The sequence below is a fragment of the Trachinotus anak genome, unplaced genomic scaffold, assembly GCF_046630095.1.
Source record: "Trachinotus anak isolate AG129_WGS33_773 ecotype Australia unplaced genomic scaffold, CSIRO_AGI_Tana_v1 ptg000005l, whole genome shotgun sequence".
NCBI lineage: Eukaryota > Metazoa > Chordata > Actinopteri > Carangiformes > Carangidae > Trachinotus > Trachinotus anak.
Window position 1 is genome coordinate 19,870,372 of NW_027273856.1, and position 14,061 is coordinate 19,884,432.

At 40.0% G+C, this 14,061-nt stretch overlaps 2 protein-coding genes and 1 long non-coding RNA gene across 4 annotated transcripts; 1 reads left to right on the top strand and 2 right to left on the bottom strand.

Moving 5' to 3' along the window:
• Window positions 1-561: 561 nt before the first annotated feature.
• LOC139621860 (B-cell receptor CD22-like) lies at window positions 562-3,809 on the bottom strand. Of its 2 annotated transcripts, XM_071478773.1 has the most exons (8): window positions 3,718-3,809; window positions 3,429-3,494; window positions 2,809-3,189; window positions 2,062-2,367; window positions 1,675-1,935; window positions 1,380-1,458; window positions 1,236-1,275; window positions 562-947 (listed from the first exon to the last, which is right to left on the bottom strand). In XM_071478773.1, exons 2-8 carry the CDS (start codon window positions 3,469-3,471, stop codon window positions 705-707), a joined length of 1,353 nt encoding a protein of 450 aa, XP_071334874.1. In that variant the 5' UTR covers window positions 3,472-3,494; window positions 3,718-3,809; the 3' UTR covers window positions 562-704. The 2 variants fall into 2 exon arrangements, with proteins under 2 accessions (XP_071334874.1, XP_071334873.1); XM_071478772.1 differs by lacking the exon at window positions 3,718-3,809 and having other exon boundaries at window positions 3,429-3,616.
• A 540-nt stretch (window positions 3,810-4,349) lies between these two features.
• LOC139621865 (uncharacterized) lies at window positions 4,350-7,925 on the top strand. Its single transcript, XR_011691099.1, has 2 exons — window positions 4,350-4,682; window positions 4,835-7,925. It is a non-coding gene; the product is annotated as an uncharacterized lncRNA (long non-coding RNA).
• A 1,072-nt stretch (window positions 7,926-8,997) lies between these two features.
• LOC139621862 (solute carrier family 23 member 1-like) lies at window positions 8,998-14,052 on the bottom strand. Its single transcript, XM_071478775.1, has 12 exons — window positions 13,914-14,052; window positions 13,329-13,475; window positions 12,853-13,010; window positions 11,890-12,049; window positions 11,506-11,687; window positions 11,184-11,304; window positions 10,854-11,010; window positions 10,518-10,771; window positions 10,181-10,345; window positions 9,966-10,074; window positions 9,713-9,808; window positions 8,998-9,536 (listed from the first exon to the last, which is right to left on the bottom strand). The coding sequence occupies exons 1-12, from the start codon at window positions 13,959-13,961 to the stop codon at window positions 9,298-9,300; spliced, it is 1,836 nt and encodes a 611-aa protein (XP_071334876.1). The 5' UTR covers window positions 13,962-14,052; the 3' UTR covers window positions 8,998-9,297.
• Window positions 14,053-14,061: the final 9 nt, after the last annotated feature.

Here is a 14,061-nt window from a genome sequence, read left to right on the forward strand (position 1 = left end):
AAATGTGAAATGGGTCAACAATTGTGATTTAAGGTTCTAACTTACTTTTTAGAAGTCATTTAAGAGGTTCTTTTATCAAATTGCAATGAATGAATAAAAATAAATGCATCTTTATGGAGAAACAATGTTTAACCCTTTAATGCATTAGTGGACTTTCACACTCTCAAGTACCTTACCTTATGTTAAAATGAAAATAGTGGAATGTAGTCCCGCTTTCACAGTAATCGAAATACAAATAAATGTATGAAGAAAATAGATAAATAGTCCGTACATATACAAGAATATTTTAACAATGCCTTGTTAAAATATCACAAAATAAAATAACAAAAAACATTTTAAATTTAGATATGATCTTATAGTACACTTCTCATGTGTTTGTAGAAATACTTCTGGTGTCACTAACTAGTTCTACCTCAGAGCTGTCTGAGGTCAGCACCTAAATAGGAACACGTTAATAGCTGACATAAAAAGCTGCAGAGGTTTTGCATTTCGCCTTATTGAGCTGTTGCCAGTTAAGTTTTCCTCTCCACGCTCCAGTGTCAGCTGATGTATTAAAAAAAACATTCACATTTATTGATTAGGCAGACTGTTTATGTGAAGACCTTGGTCTCTTATCATGTATAAATAAAAATAAAGGCACATTTAATATGATTTTTTTTCAATGACCACATGTAACATTTGTCTTTACACAAACCAAACAGTGCTCATTTTCTCATCACCCTAGCGTAGAGGTCCTCTGGGCTGTCAGCAGCGTGTGTGGGGCCGTTTACTGTCTTGGACACTTTGACCTCTGCATACACCGTATCCTGCAGCCGTCCACTGTCCTGCAGGGAGTCAGAGGACGGTTCAGGTCTCAGCTTGGAGAAGTCGATCTCTCCGTAATGGATGTTTTCTTCTTCTCTTTTACCGGCTGACTCTTCAACAGCCAGCTCGTCGCCTCTTTGACCCTTCAAGAAATAAATCAAACAAGAAATGTGAGGTGAATCCTCTGTTGTGTCCCTCCTCATTACATTACACTGCAATTACAGATCCATCCAAAATTAACTGAGTGAACTTTTGGACAAAATCGGCATGAAAACTGCATTACAGCATGGATAGCTGTGATGTAGTTTTGATAAAGGTATTATGATAAATGACTGTCTGAGCAGTGAGTCAGGTAAACAACTCAGACACAGATGGAAAACATTCACGACACACAATCCATTACTGAACATGGAGGTATATTATTTTCCCACCTGAGTCTGTTGTGGAGTTGAATGTGTTGACTTCAAATGCCTGAAGGACATAAGAGGCTGTTAGATTAATGATACTGAGTTTTAGGTTAAGTTTCAGGTGTCATTAACAGAGTCTAGTCATCTGCTTTAATTCGTAATACTTACCAAACAAAGACAATCAAGCAGATGAGAAGGATGAATCCGATGACTCCTCCAAGAACTGGCTCCCAATACAGAGTCTCTCCTGGTAGAAAAACACGACCAATACAAGAAACCAGGTGACTAAAGGAAGGCATGATTTAATGTGGACATGTTATACCACTGATGTAGCTATTACTTAAGGTCATTTAGGTATTTTACAAACAAATTAAAAAGTAAGGCATATTGCAACAGAGAAGAAGAAAATGAGAAAAGAGCAGATTAATAGATTCACTAAAATAACTGTACTGACTGCCTTTACCTTCAACCGACAGATGGATCTCTAATGAGTTCTGATAACCAACCCCATTGGTGGCCACACAGTAATAAACTCCACCATGTGTCACCCTGAAATTGTAAAAGTCTCCTTCAGATACATTCGTGGGTCCGTCTGTGCTCTGCTTGTACCAGGTGAAGCGGCTGATGGGAGGTTTGGCTCTGCTGGAGCAGGTCAGGTTCACCCAGCTCCCTGCCGACACAGAACGTGACGGACTGATGGACGCTCTGGTGTCCTTGGGAGCATCTGGGGAAAAAGGTGAAAGAGTGATAAGGAGCATCACGACCTACATGAAATCTCCTGGGGAAAAAAATTGACATCTCACGAATCCTTGTGTGCTGACAGGATCCAGTAAGAAACAAACTGGCTTACATGAAACACTGAGAGTCATTTTATTGTCTGCCGTCTTGACACCTTTTCCTTCATTCACGGGATAGCTGGCAGAACAGGCGATGTTGCGTCCATCCCATTTGTCTGACAGAGTGATGGTCTCCTGGATTTTAGTTGAAAAGGTTTGATCTTTGTTTTCCTCAATTTTGTTGCGAGGGTCTCGTTTGAGGTTCCAGGTGAGCTTAGGAGGGGAGTGTGGACAGGGACTGAACGCTGAGCAGGTTACAGTGACAGACTCCTCCTCCTTCAGATTTCCTGAGATTTCAATTTTGGGGCTCATAGGAGAATCTGTACATACAAGAATACAGTGCGTTACAGTGTGTATCAGTGCTCAACACCTGCACATTTTTATTGTAAAACTATAATAAAAATTGAGCATTTCATACACGTGGAACAACCTCATCCTGGACATTAAAACATATCTCAAATTCACGTGGAAGTTTATAAAACTTCAACTGATGAAAAATATGAAGGAATAAAAGAGATGAGAGGAAATATTTCCCTACCCAGTATTAGTCTGGTGTTCCTAATAAAGTGCTCAGTGAGTGTGTCTCAAAAGGAAATGTGATGAAATATGATTGCAACTGTCGACAACCCAACATTAATTATTTACTTTAACAATGAAGGTGAGGGTTATGGACTTTGTTGTCCAGGCCAAAGCTGCATCAACAATATTAATAAATATTTATAAAAAAATTAATAAAAATAAATCTCAGTTTTAAAACTTACCATTAACATTGATTTCAAGAGGATAACAAGCAGCTGTTGCCTTGAATGCCCCATTCTCAATCCTGAAGAAGTATTTTTCTGTCTTATGTGTGGTTAAATGGGAAAATAGAGTGGTGCAGTTTTTCTGGCTCAGGTTTCCAGTAATACTTATTGGATAGATGTTAACTGTGTGGCTGCCATTGAAGATCACATTGTCTGCACCTATGGCAAATCTGGGGTCATTTTTAATCCACACTCCGAAGATAGTTCCTATGGCACTGAATTTCTCCTCTGGATTAACTCTGAAGTTACATGGGATTTGCAAACAAGATCCACTCAGTGCTTCCATCCTCTCTGGCGCAGTGATGACGAGATGTGGCTTAATACAAGAAGCCGAAGCACCTGTAAATTCAGTCTCATGATTAACAACATGTGGGAAAAATCAGCATGAAGAGAAAGTTCAGTTTCTCCTATATTGTTAACACTTACTTTCTTTAAACAATATACAGTACATTTCACTTTTAAGTCAGGAAATGAACAGTTGGAAAAATAGCTCTGTCTGCACTGTGTCTTTTTGTTTGTTTGTTTCTAAGATTGTAAAAGTCTGAGTATTGTTACCAATAACTGAACAAACAGCTCACCTGTAACAAAGAGGACACTCAGTAATATGCTGACGGTCACCATATTCACAGACGGAAACTTGTTCCCTGGATTTGCAAACATGATGAAAAATGTTACTTATCAGTTACTTGCTCATATCACTTACTTTTACAAAGCATTCATAGTCTTTTGAAGCAACTTCCTAATTTCAGACTCAAACCAGAATATATGCAGTGGTTAGCCACACCTGCAGAGCTTAGAAATAAATGACGTCTCTGTCAGCGCAAAAGACAAAGAGTTCGAAAATGGAAATTTTAGTTTCTTCCTTACCAAACGTGTCCACAGCTACAAGATGAGATGAGAAGTTTTGAGTAAAATGGAGCAATCTGTGAATTTTAGCTGTGTTAAGACGAAAGAAAGGAAACTTGCTTTTTAGTCCACTGTGATGTTGCAAAACTGCTTGACATCACATGACTCCCATGACTAATATACTGAGGGAAAACAGGCAGTTTCACCCTTGCTGCTTATAATCTGTAAGTAAAGATATCAGATATTAGGAAATCTTTAGGTTTAGTTGTTAAAGGATATTTGGAACAAAAGCCTGAAACATGTCCATACATGATTAATTTGATTAATGCAAGACACTGTTTAATACAACTTAAACTTTAATCTAATATAGCAAAGGTCTGAAGTTCAACTCTTATCCCTTCATTTTTTGTCTCTTTAAAACCATTTTTAATCAATTTAGCACATTTTGTATACATCCACTGGGAACACCAGTGTTGGTACTAACATGGGATAAATTATTAAAGGAGATGTTTTTTCTTTTGTGTTTTGCTGAATTCAACAAAAAACACAGAGCAGACGGAACATCACATGATAAATATAATTCACCTACATCTATCTTTAAAGAAAGTGGTACCATTTTAGTTTCGAGAAAAAAAAACCTCAACTGTCCTCTGTGTGGCACACCAACAAATAGAAACTGAGATTAAGAAATGAAGCAATTATAGACAGCACAGTGTGTGTTGTTCCATTTGCAGTGAACATGACAGCTTCCTCTTCTCCTCTTATGCAGTACACAGTATACACACACACACACACACACACAGATGAAATTGAAAAGTTCATTCTCACAAAGAGAAGAGGAAGTACCACGCAGGGTATTATTTCCTTCTTTTTTTCCAGTCTCTTTGAATGGACGTTCATTCACTTTTTCCCTCCCTGTTCACAATTACCTGGATCACCTGGATCTTTAAATGTCTATTGAGTTGCAGATTGATGGAGGTTTGGTGGTAAGTGTTGTGAAACAATAACACATGTGGCATATGTAACAAAATTAAAACCCTTCTCTTTCCTTATATTTTGTTTTTATGTAGCCAATGAAAATAATCAGCAGATTCTCAGATTCTCTGTCTTTAGTCTGACATCGTTTCTTGTCTTTCAGCAGAAAGTCGTCTACAGGATGAACATAAGATGTGGAACAGAACACTGAGCTCTACGTCGGTCACCTGTCAGAAAACAGTCCACTGCTTTCTTCATCTGAGCATTGAATAGTTTCAGCTGCAGTTCTATGTTCTATTGCTACAAAAAGAGGAAGACAAAGGTCTTGTGGACTTTCAAAGACTACAAATACTGGGATGGAAACTGACTGGGAGTCTTTTCTTGAGAAGATTTCTAACATTTTTGAAAATGAGGATAGCAGTGACCCATCTCTGGATGTCTACCCTGGGGCCGCTCACCAGTTGGACACTTCCAGAAAATTTCCAACGGAAGCATGCATCTTTGATCAGGAGGGGCTGGCAAATGACTGTAGATTTAAGGAAGCAGCTCAAAGTCCCTCAGGGGATAGACAAGATAAGATAAGACAAGATCTTGTGTTGTGGTCAGAAACGCAGGTGTATGTTGTGAAGCTGACAGTGCTAAGTTAAGATGCAGTAAAAGTGACCTGTGAGAGGAAACAGCAGATACACAGAGCTGAAGCACAGGCAGAGGCGTGTGGTTGGAAACCTAAGGTCCAGCGGAGGTTGGCTGTAGGGATATTGTTGTCCTTGTCATCTGAACTGTCTGTAAGAGAGCCAAGTCTAAAGCAGGCAGCAAAAAAATGCTAATGCTAAGCAGAGCTAGGTAAGTGTGGAACTTGTAGAGTGATCACATGACGGTTTAAATATAAGTATGCAGGTCGTTGCTTGCCGAAGTGAGGAAGCTGAAGAGGGTCAGCTTTGCTTATTTGGTGGATCACCAATTATTTTTAAATTTGGCGTGACTATAGTACAGCTTGAACTTACACGTTCTGTCTCAACCCAGGCATGGGTGGGTGAACTTCTTGGTGCTTGGGCTGCAGACAAGCTAAATACCACATTTATTTTTCACCTGTTTCTTAGACTGTTAAGCACAGGGACATCTCAATCTGACAGGAATAAGAAGCATTTTTGTTTCAAAATCCGGATAAAAGCATATTAATGCATTAGTGGAAATGTCAGTTTCATTACCAGTACCCCTTTAAAAGTGGTGGGTCTGTAAACAGTAAAATAAGTAAAAAATAAATTGTGGTTCAAAAATTAGCTTTTATGAGATAAATCCTCAGCATATTTGTGAATGACGCCATCAAAGAATGAACTACGTTCTGAATCTCAGCATTACGCTCCCAGACCAAAGTTTAGCCTGTAGCCCCCTCCAGTGTTCAAATGAAAACAATACACGAAACCATAAAGAGGCAAGGAGGAAAAAAACATTGCAGTAAAAATACACTATCAGGGCTAAATCTTCCTTGTAAATACAATCCCTCATTTCTGACTTGCAGTTGGCCTATAATCAGGGGTTACAGAATCCCTCTTGTTTTGGATGAAGGCAGAGTGTGGAGATCACTGATGAGTACAATGAGAAAGAGAGCTTTCATTTTGGGATGAGCTGTTCCTTAAAGTAGGCTGTCTTCATTTCTTGTCTGGCTTTGTTAATGAACACCAATGAGACTCTGCTGTGATGAGGCAGGAGCAGGAGCGGGTCTCAGGGTGGGAGAGAATTATCTGTCCAACCTGGGAAAATGCTTGAAGTCTCTGCTCTGGATGCGTTGAGAACATGGACTGTATATAAAAAGGTTGAGAATGCAAAGTTTGGAGAGATAACTTCCTGCCGGAGGGCATGTATGATGAAAAGTGGAGTGAGATGGTGAGAAAGAGAGGGAGAGAGAGGGGTGTACTGTATGACTGGACTTGATGTCAGAGTAAAGGAAACAGAGAGAAATCATGATGAGTGAGGAGAGACTGCAGCATTATGAATATTTCAGGCTTTTCCTCAGCACCCAGCTGTGCTCACTGCAGACTGCTTTTTATCAGTTACAGCCTGCTAAGCTCATTCATTTACATGTGTTTTTCTGTATACATGTTTCTGTTATTGTAGTAGATTAATTATGGAGTAAAATATCTTTGAAGCTGGAGCTTTACCAGAATTATAGTTGACTCAACAGTGGGTAGCCAAAAACAAAAAACAAAAATTATACCACTGGAATAAATCATAGTTGCACCAAATTATTCTCAGTGCTACTGATCCAGTGCTTAATACCATAATTTGCTTTTTTTTATTGTTGCATCTTTGATAAAGCACATAGATCTGATTCATTCCATTACAGCTGGTATATTCCCTTACTGAGAAGTACTTTACCTAACTCTAGGCTGGAAATCTACCACCTTTTCTCATCACTGACAAGCACAAGTGAGGGAGCCATAATGTTAGGTTGGAGGTGAGGACAGAAACACATCACTCAGTTAGGCCTCTGGGAAATTACTTAAGCAACATCCAAACAATTAATCAGACTTTAAATATAGTTGGTTAGTTGGTACAGTTCAATGTCCTTTTTGAGAATGATAAACAGATGATTACAGTATTACTGTAATGAGGAGAACGAAACACTGGACACTGAAACAGAACAACGAAAGCTGAAGCTTCACTTGACATTTAATCCAGTGCCAGTTTCTCCTCGGTGTGCTGATTCATTCAGTATTTCCAAACACTGATGTATCATATCCGCCACTGAGCTCAGTGGACAATGAACAGACCTGATTCTTATGGCCCAGTAAAGAACCCTGTGGCTTAGCCTGACTTATACTGTAATAATTAATAATTTAATATTGTTATTGTCACAAGTTGGAGCACAAATGGGTGGCATTTCTGCTGTTACCAGCTGGACATATCAGTATTGTCAGATATGCTCTTTAAGTTGAGCTTAGAGTGTAAATCTGCAGCATATTTTTCTCTTGTGATACTTAAATACATTTCTAAGAGCAGGAAAACTGCAGTTAATATTCTATCCTGCAAGGCAGGGAAGAAATGTGAGGGCACTACAATACATATCCATGCAGAATGCAGTTTTCACATAAAAATCTGTCATGTGAATGAACAGATGTACAGTAAATGATATCAGTTTGAATATATTCACTTCTGTTTGTGTGCATTCATTGGATATTTTTATTTACCCTGTTTGTGTTTGACGGAATAAATCAGCAGGAGTGTGAAGACCACATTTGCCCGCATTAATGTCCCATTTACTGGTCATGAATACACAATATATCTCTCTCTCTCCTTCTCCTTCTCTCATCATTTTTTCTGTTTGTCTCTCGCCCAGCTCTCCTTAACTCTATTTGCAATAATATTTATGTCAGAAAGATAAACTTGGCAGTTGAAAGCTTTCAAGAGCTTACAATAGATCTCAGGGAGTGCCTGAAAGGTGGGAGGACAGATGATATAATGTAAGTTCAAAAAGAAAATAAAGGCAGTTCCTCGAGGCTAGAGTGTCGGACAGAAAAAGAAATACGGTGCTGGTAATATGAAGCCATCCCTGATGAGCAGGGAATTGCTGAGTTATCACGATCACTTTCTATTGAAATGCAGATCGCTTTGCTACATAAAACTTTGGTGTGAATTACTGTGCAAAATCCCTTTCCACCACCTTACAAAATTCAATATTCTGTAATGTGTTCTCAGTGAGGCACAAAAAAAAAAAGACTTCCACAGAAAAGGTGGGATATTTAAAGTGCAACTTGCATCAGTCCCCCGTTCTATTGTATCATCTTGAAATAACATTAGAGTGTGCAGCCACCCATTGACTAGTGGTCAAAACGGGCTTTGGGGATAACTGATGGCTCCACAGATCAGAGCATTACACCACCATATCCCACCTGTCTGTCAAAGGTGGTTAGACAGAGGAAATGAATACGGAGAGGAAGAGATGGAGGCAAAGAGAAAGGCTGGGGAGATGTGTTATCTCTTGTTTGCTTTTGCAAAACAGTAGCAGCTAGAGGGTTGCTGTTGTGGGTTTTTAAGCTGCTGTGTGGATGTGTGTGGAGATAAGGCTGTGTGATAATAAATTTACCCACAGGCTAAATTTAATTTCCTTTGAAAGAGGAGAATGAAGAGCACATTATTCCAGCTCTCTGTCTCTAGTGTGTGATCGGCCGTGAGTTAGTGGAAGAGTTCTGAGTGATGGAAGAACATAGTAGCACTTTGATTGTTCGGTATTTCTCTTTTAACTGGTGTTGACAGAACTTGGGAGCTACAGTTCAGCTCTTTTTATTTCTCTTTCACTGTAGTAGTGACAGTCTTACACGGAGAAAATATGGATTCCACTTTAATGTCTAACACATTGCAGGTAGTTTTGCTGCATGTACTGTAGGACAGAAAACATAGATCAACTGACTGTAATTTTGAGTTTTGCTATTATTATTGTTATTCACAACATTTCATAAAAAGTGCCAGAATAACATGTCATTCAGTTAGAAAAAAAAGCAACCAGTGATAGATAGTATAAAGTGTTTACAGTATTTCTGTGGCCCTAGAATGATAAGAATCAGAAATGTGACATAAGAGAAGTATCAGTTATTTGATCATTTTAGTAAACCACCTCAAGCGCAGATCTTAGAGAACAGATTCATCATTGATCCTTGTCCTGTAGCTCTGTAACATATTGTTGTCTTCAGAGGTTCGAGATTTGTGGCCCCTCCATGGGCAGAAAGGGATGTAGCGAGCCCAAGAGCGGGATGAGAGGAAAGAGGTTATGCCAAAGGGGAGGTCATACACCTCCTCTGTTTCCAAAGTGTTAGAGTCTTCTGGGTCCACTTTGTCCCAGGTTAAGAGGCCACGCTCCCGTTTAGTCCCTGAATGGTATCAGAAAGATTGTTAGTGCACCACATTTTTCTTTATAATAACACACATATAGTTTACATTCACAGACTGGAACATCTATGATTTACATAATGATTAAATATTAGTAGAGAGTCTGCCATACGTTGAATGTAATTTGATTCAATAACAACTTTTAATTAAAGCTTACCAGGAGCTGTGTTATCAAGGACGAAGCCAAAGAACCCTCCGATAAACATGTGGGTGGTCAGCAATACGTGCAACACTTGGTCCACCTCTTTCACACCTGAGTCACCCACCGAGGATGAGACAGGAGAGTATCAGTGCGCTACCGTCAAATCATCTTGAGACTGACGAGAATCACTTACTGCTTTAATCAAGTTTAAGAAGTGAACACAACTCCAGTTCAGTTCATAGTATTTAAACATTCTTGTTGATTATACCTGTGTCTAAGAAATCAGGATTCTTCCTGATCCAGTTTGGAATGGCGATTGCAGAAAACAAGGAAAAACCAAAGACAAAGACATTTCTGGAAGAATTCATGTCTGTGGACTGTGAAGGGAGACGTGTCAGCAAAACACTACTATTTGCAAAATAGCATTTGAAATAATAATAATAATAATAATAATAATAATAATAAAGTCATACTATTGTTTACCTGTAGGTTAGAAATTCCAGCAGCAGTTATGACTCCAAACATGACAAGGAACATCCCTCCAATCACAGGGGTGGGAATGGTTGTGAAAATAGCTCCAAATTTACCCAGCATCCCCAGCAAAATCATGAAAACTCCACTTAGGAGAATCACAGTTCGACTACCCACCTGTTGTCACACACAAAAGCCAAGCTATAGATCGTACAGCTCATTTGATGTGAGAAAAATCAATAATTGTATGATGTGATTAAAAACTATTTTTGATTATTTTAGTAAATTTGCTTGTTCTGAATACTAGACTGGACGGTGTTTGCAGTTAGTATTGTTTTATGTACCTTACCCTGGTAATGCCGAGGGCTGCTACATTCTCACTGAATGAGGTAGTGCCATTGCCTGTGCCAAAAGCCCCAGCTACCAAAGAGCCGAGCCCTTCAACACCGATGCCCCGGCTGATAGCGTGCTTGGGGGGAGGAGGCGCCCCCGACAACCTGGCACATGCATGGTAGTCGCCCACAGACTCTGCCATGGAGCATATTATACCAGCTGTAATACCAAGCACGCCTGCCAGGCTCACAGTAGGCATCCCCCACTGACCTGAAGGGAGAGTCAAACTGATGATTATTGAACAGTCTGTAAAAACATCTTTCAGCAGTGTTGTGTCTTCTTGTGAACTAACCAGGATATGGCAAATTGAACCAGGAAGCATTGTTTATAGCATTTCCCATCACATCAGTGCGGGCCAGGTAGCCATATTGAGCTGGATCAGATGGTAGGACATCGCAGATGGTGAGGAGGTAGCAGATTAACCATGAGACCGCAATGCCCAGCAGAATCTTATCAATATATAAAACATTAGTATCAGTGCCAGTGTTTTCAGGTAATCATACAATACAACAAAAAATAATTCAAATAATTTGCCATCAACAGCTTAAAGTGTTGTAGTGTAACCAGTGCAAGTCATTTTCTTTCACTGCATCTCACAGTGATGACTTTCCAAAGGACGTACAGGCATTATCTGGAAGATAAAGAGCTTTGAAGTGTGCAGTTTCTTGACTTTGCTGTACGCAGGAACAGGGACTGGTATGAGACGGAGGTACTGGGAGAACAGGATGATCAGCACTGTGGTCCTGCATGCATGAGAAGAACTGTCAGTGGCATGATGATGTGCAAATTAGAGAGTGGTCGGCCAGAATCTCCACTGCCGGAAATCCTTCAGAGTATGACCTCCAAAGAAAGAATGTCAGTGATAAATACCTGTTCACACAGTAAAATATTCACTTTTCAACTGGGCAAAGAGACATTCAACATGACAGCCAGTGGTTACATACATGGCAGCGATGCCCCAGTGGCTGCCAGCCTTGGCTCCAGCTGCATCATACAGTGACAGGCCTATGAGGGAGACCGTGGGGGCGATGGTTAACGGGCCAATGAAGCGCATGAGGAAGCCGATGAGGCCAGAGAAACCAAGCAGGATCTGGAGGAGGGAGGCCAGCATGATAGAGCCCTGCACCTGTGGACAGGAACATAATATTGAGACCATTAGCATGTACATCAAGTGATAGACAACAAACAAATACATCAGCAAACATGATTGGTCACTTCCTAGAGTGGACACCACTTGAGTTCACTGAATTAATCATTAGCTCTACATAAGTCTTTGTTGGCTTGCTTTCATCCAGAGCTGTGAAGTCAACGTGTTTGTGTTGGCTCACTGCTCTCAAACGTGTCTGCCACACTTCTATGAAGACAGGTGAGGAGGTGTTGACCAGACTGGCGTTCAGAGTCCAAGCTGGGCACTTCCATTCTGGCGTGGACAACATGGCCATGGTAGGTGTCACTAAGGCAAATGTACCCCCCTGTAGGATGGGAAGCCTACAGAGCGTGACATAAACAGAAAAAAAATCTGTTAATGAGAATGAAATCCATCCAAAAAGCAGTAAAAGGACAGTGAGCTAAAGAAATAAAACTACTACTACTAATTCTCATGCTAGCACCCGCCTCGATCCTTTGCCTGAATTCATGGTGGGGTCATGGATGTGGATGCGCACAGCAGTTGCTAGGTAATAAGATAAACTTTTGTATTTCTGCTACCAATCAAATAAAAGTAAAGGAATGGCCACTGGCTGATCGTCACTGTTGTACACTTTCCGTTTTCATACATTTACAGGAAATAAATGAGGTTTTATTTGAAACTATGAATTCTAAATTAGAGGTGCATTTTCACAAAAAAACGGGACAGTTTGTGTACCGGGAAAAAACATTAATTTTCTGGGACAGGTGCTGAAAAAAGAGAACCATCTCTGGGTGGTAACAATACTGGTGGAAATATTATTGGTTTTGAAGGTACTTGGAAAAAAACATAGAAAAAAAAAGGAGAATTACATTTGAAACTGTGTCCAAAGAAATATTTGTTTCAGTTATTTAACAAAGTAAAAGGATTTTGCAGTTTACCAACTTAAAGCTGCATTATTGAATTTTTAGGTTTAGAGAAATCCAAAACAAGCTATTTAAGGTTGTTTCCATTAATGATGCAATTAAACTGTAAGAGTAAGAAAGGGTCCCAGTTTGGCCAGAAATTAATTTATACTATGTCAACAGAGTTCATGTCAACAGTCTTGACAATATTTCCTGACAGGACAGTGAATGGTGAGATGAACTAGCAGCATTGCTCTGACCTGATACCGAAGGTGACCTGCATCAGGGTGCTAATGCCACAGACAAAGAAAATGGAGTTAATGAGGCGACCCTGGGTCAGGCTGTCGTGCTGCAGACACAGCCCCTCTGAGAGAATGAGAGGGATGGCGATGATCCCCCCAAACGCTGTCAGGTAATGCTGCAGAGGAGAGGAGCAGTAATGACGGCGATGAACTCCACACACATTAAGAACCGTGCTTTACTTCATTCAGTATTGTCTTTCATCTCTGCAGTGACAAGGCAAAGAGGGACTGCATTTAGATTTCACTGACAGCTGTGCCTTTGCAGTCTTACAGTAATTATGGTCCGATGCTTTAAGTAATACATTTTTTAACATGTCTTTTTTATATTGCCCAGTTTCAGTGCCAGGAAATCCACAAGACGTTAGAGAGAGATCATGTCACAAGTTCAAAAAACATCTGAATGTTACAATCAGCACCGGTAGGGTTACACCAACCTGAAAGGCCAGGATAATACAAAGGTACCAGGGGGGAACATCAGTCACGCAGTAGACTGGTTTATTTCTGTCCTCCTCTGCCACACCACTGCTCCAACGTCTCTTACCCGGCTTCTCTCCGGGTTGATCATTGACCTGTTCACCCATCTGCCGCCATGCAGAGCAAAAACAGACATAAACAAATAGATAACAGCAGCTCACCCACAGACGCGCCAACATTATAACTTGTTCTCAGATTATTTTTCATGACTAGAACACATCTACACTTCATGTATTCATCACTGAATTGTTAAAACGATTTGGATGTTGAAACAGAGATCTCAGGTAGATAGACATCTCTGTTATTGTTTCTCTAAACGATGCAAAAGAAAAAAGCATGTAAGAATAATAGATTTATATTTTATATTTTGTAATGACGTATGCATGGGCTGTGTGAGTTGCACAACTTTTTAGAAACTTTGAACTTATACACAAGTCCAAACCTTTGAACCTAGTGTAGTGCAACTGGTGGCTGGTGATTGAGGCAGCGTTCAGAAAGAGCACCTGCATTTCGTATATTTCACATGGAGAAGTCATTGTACTTACAGCCAGTGCAGGAGAGTCGAGATCACCGCTTTCCTTCTCTGAAGCCATTGTACAGTAGGAAGAAAAAAAAAAAAAAAAAAGCTTGGTGCTGGATTCTTGAGGCTGAGTTCTTCTAACAAGACTAGGTCAAAACCTAGTATGTGGCTGG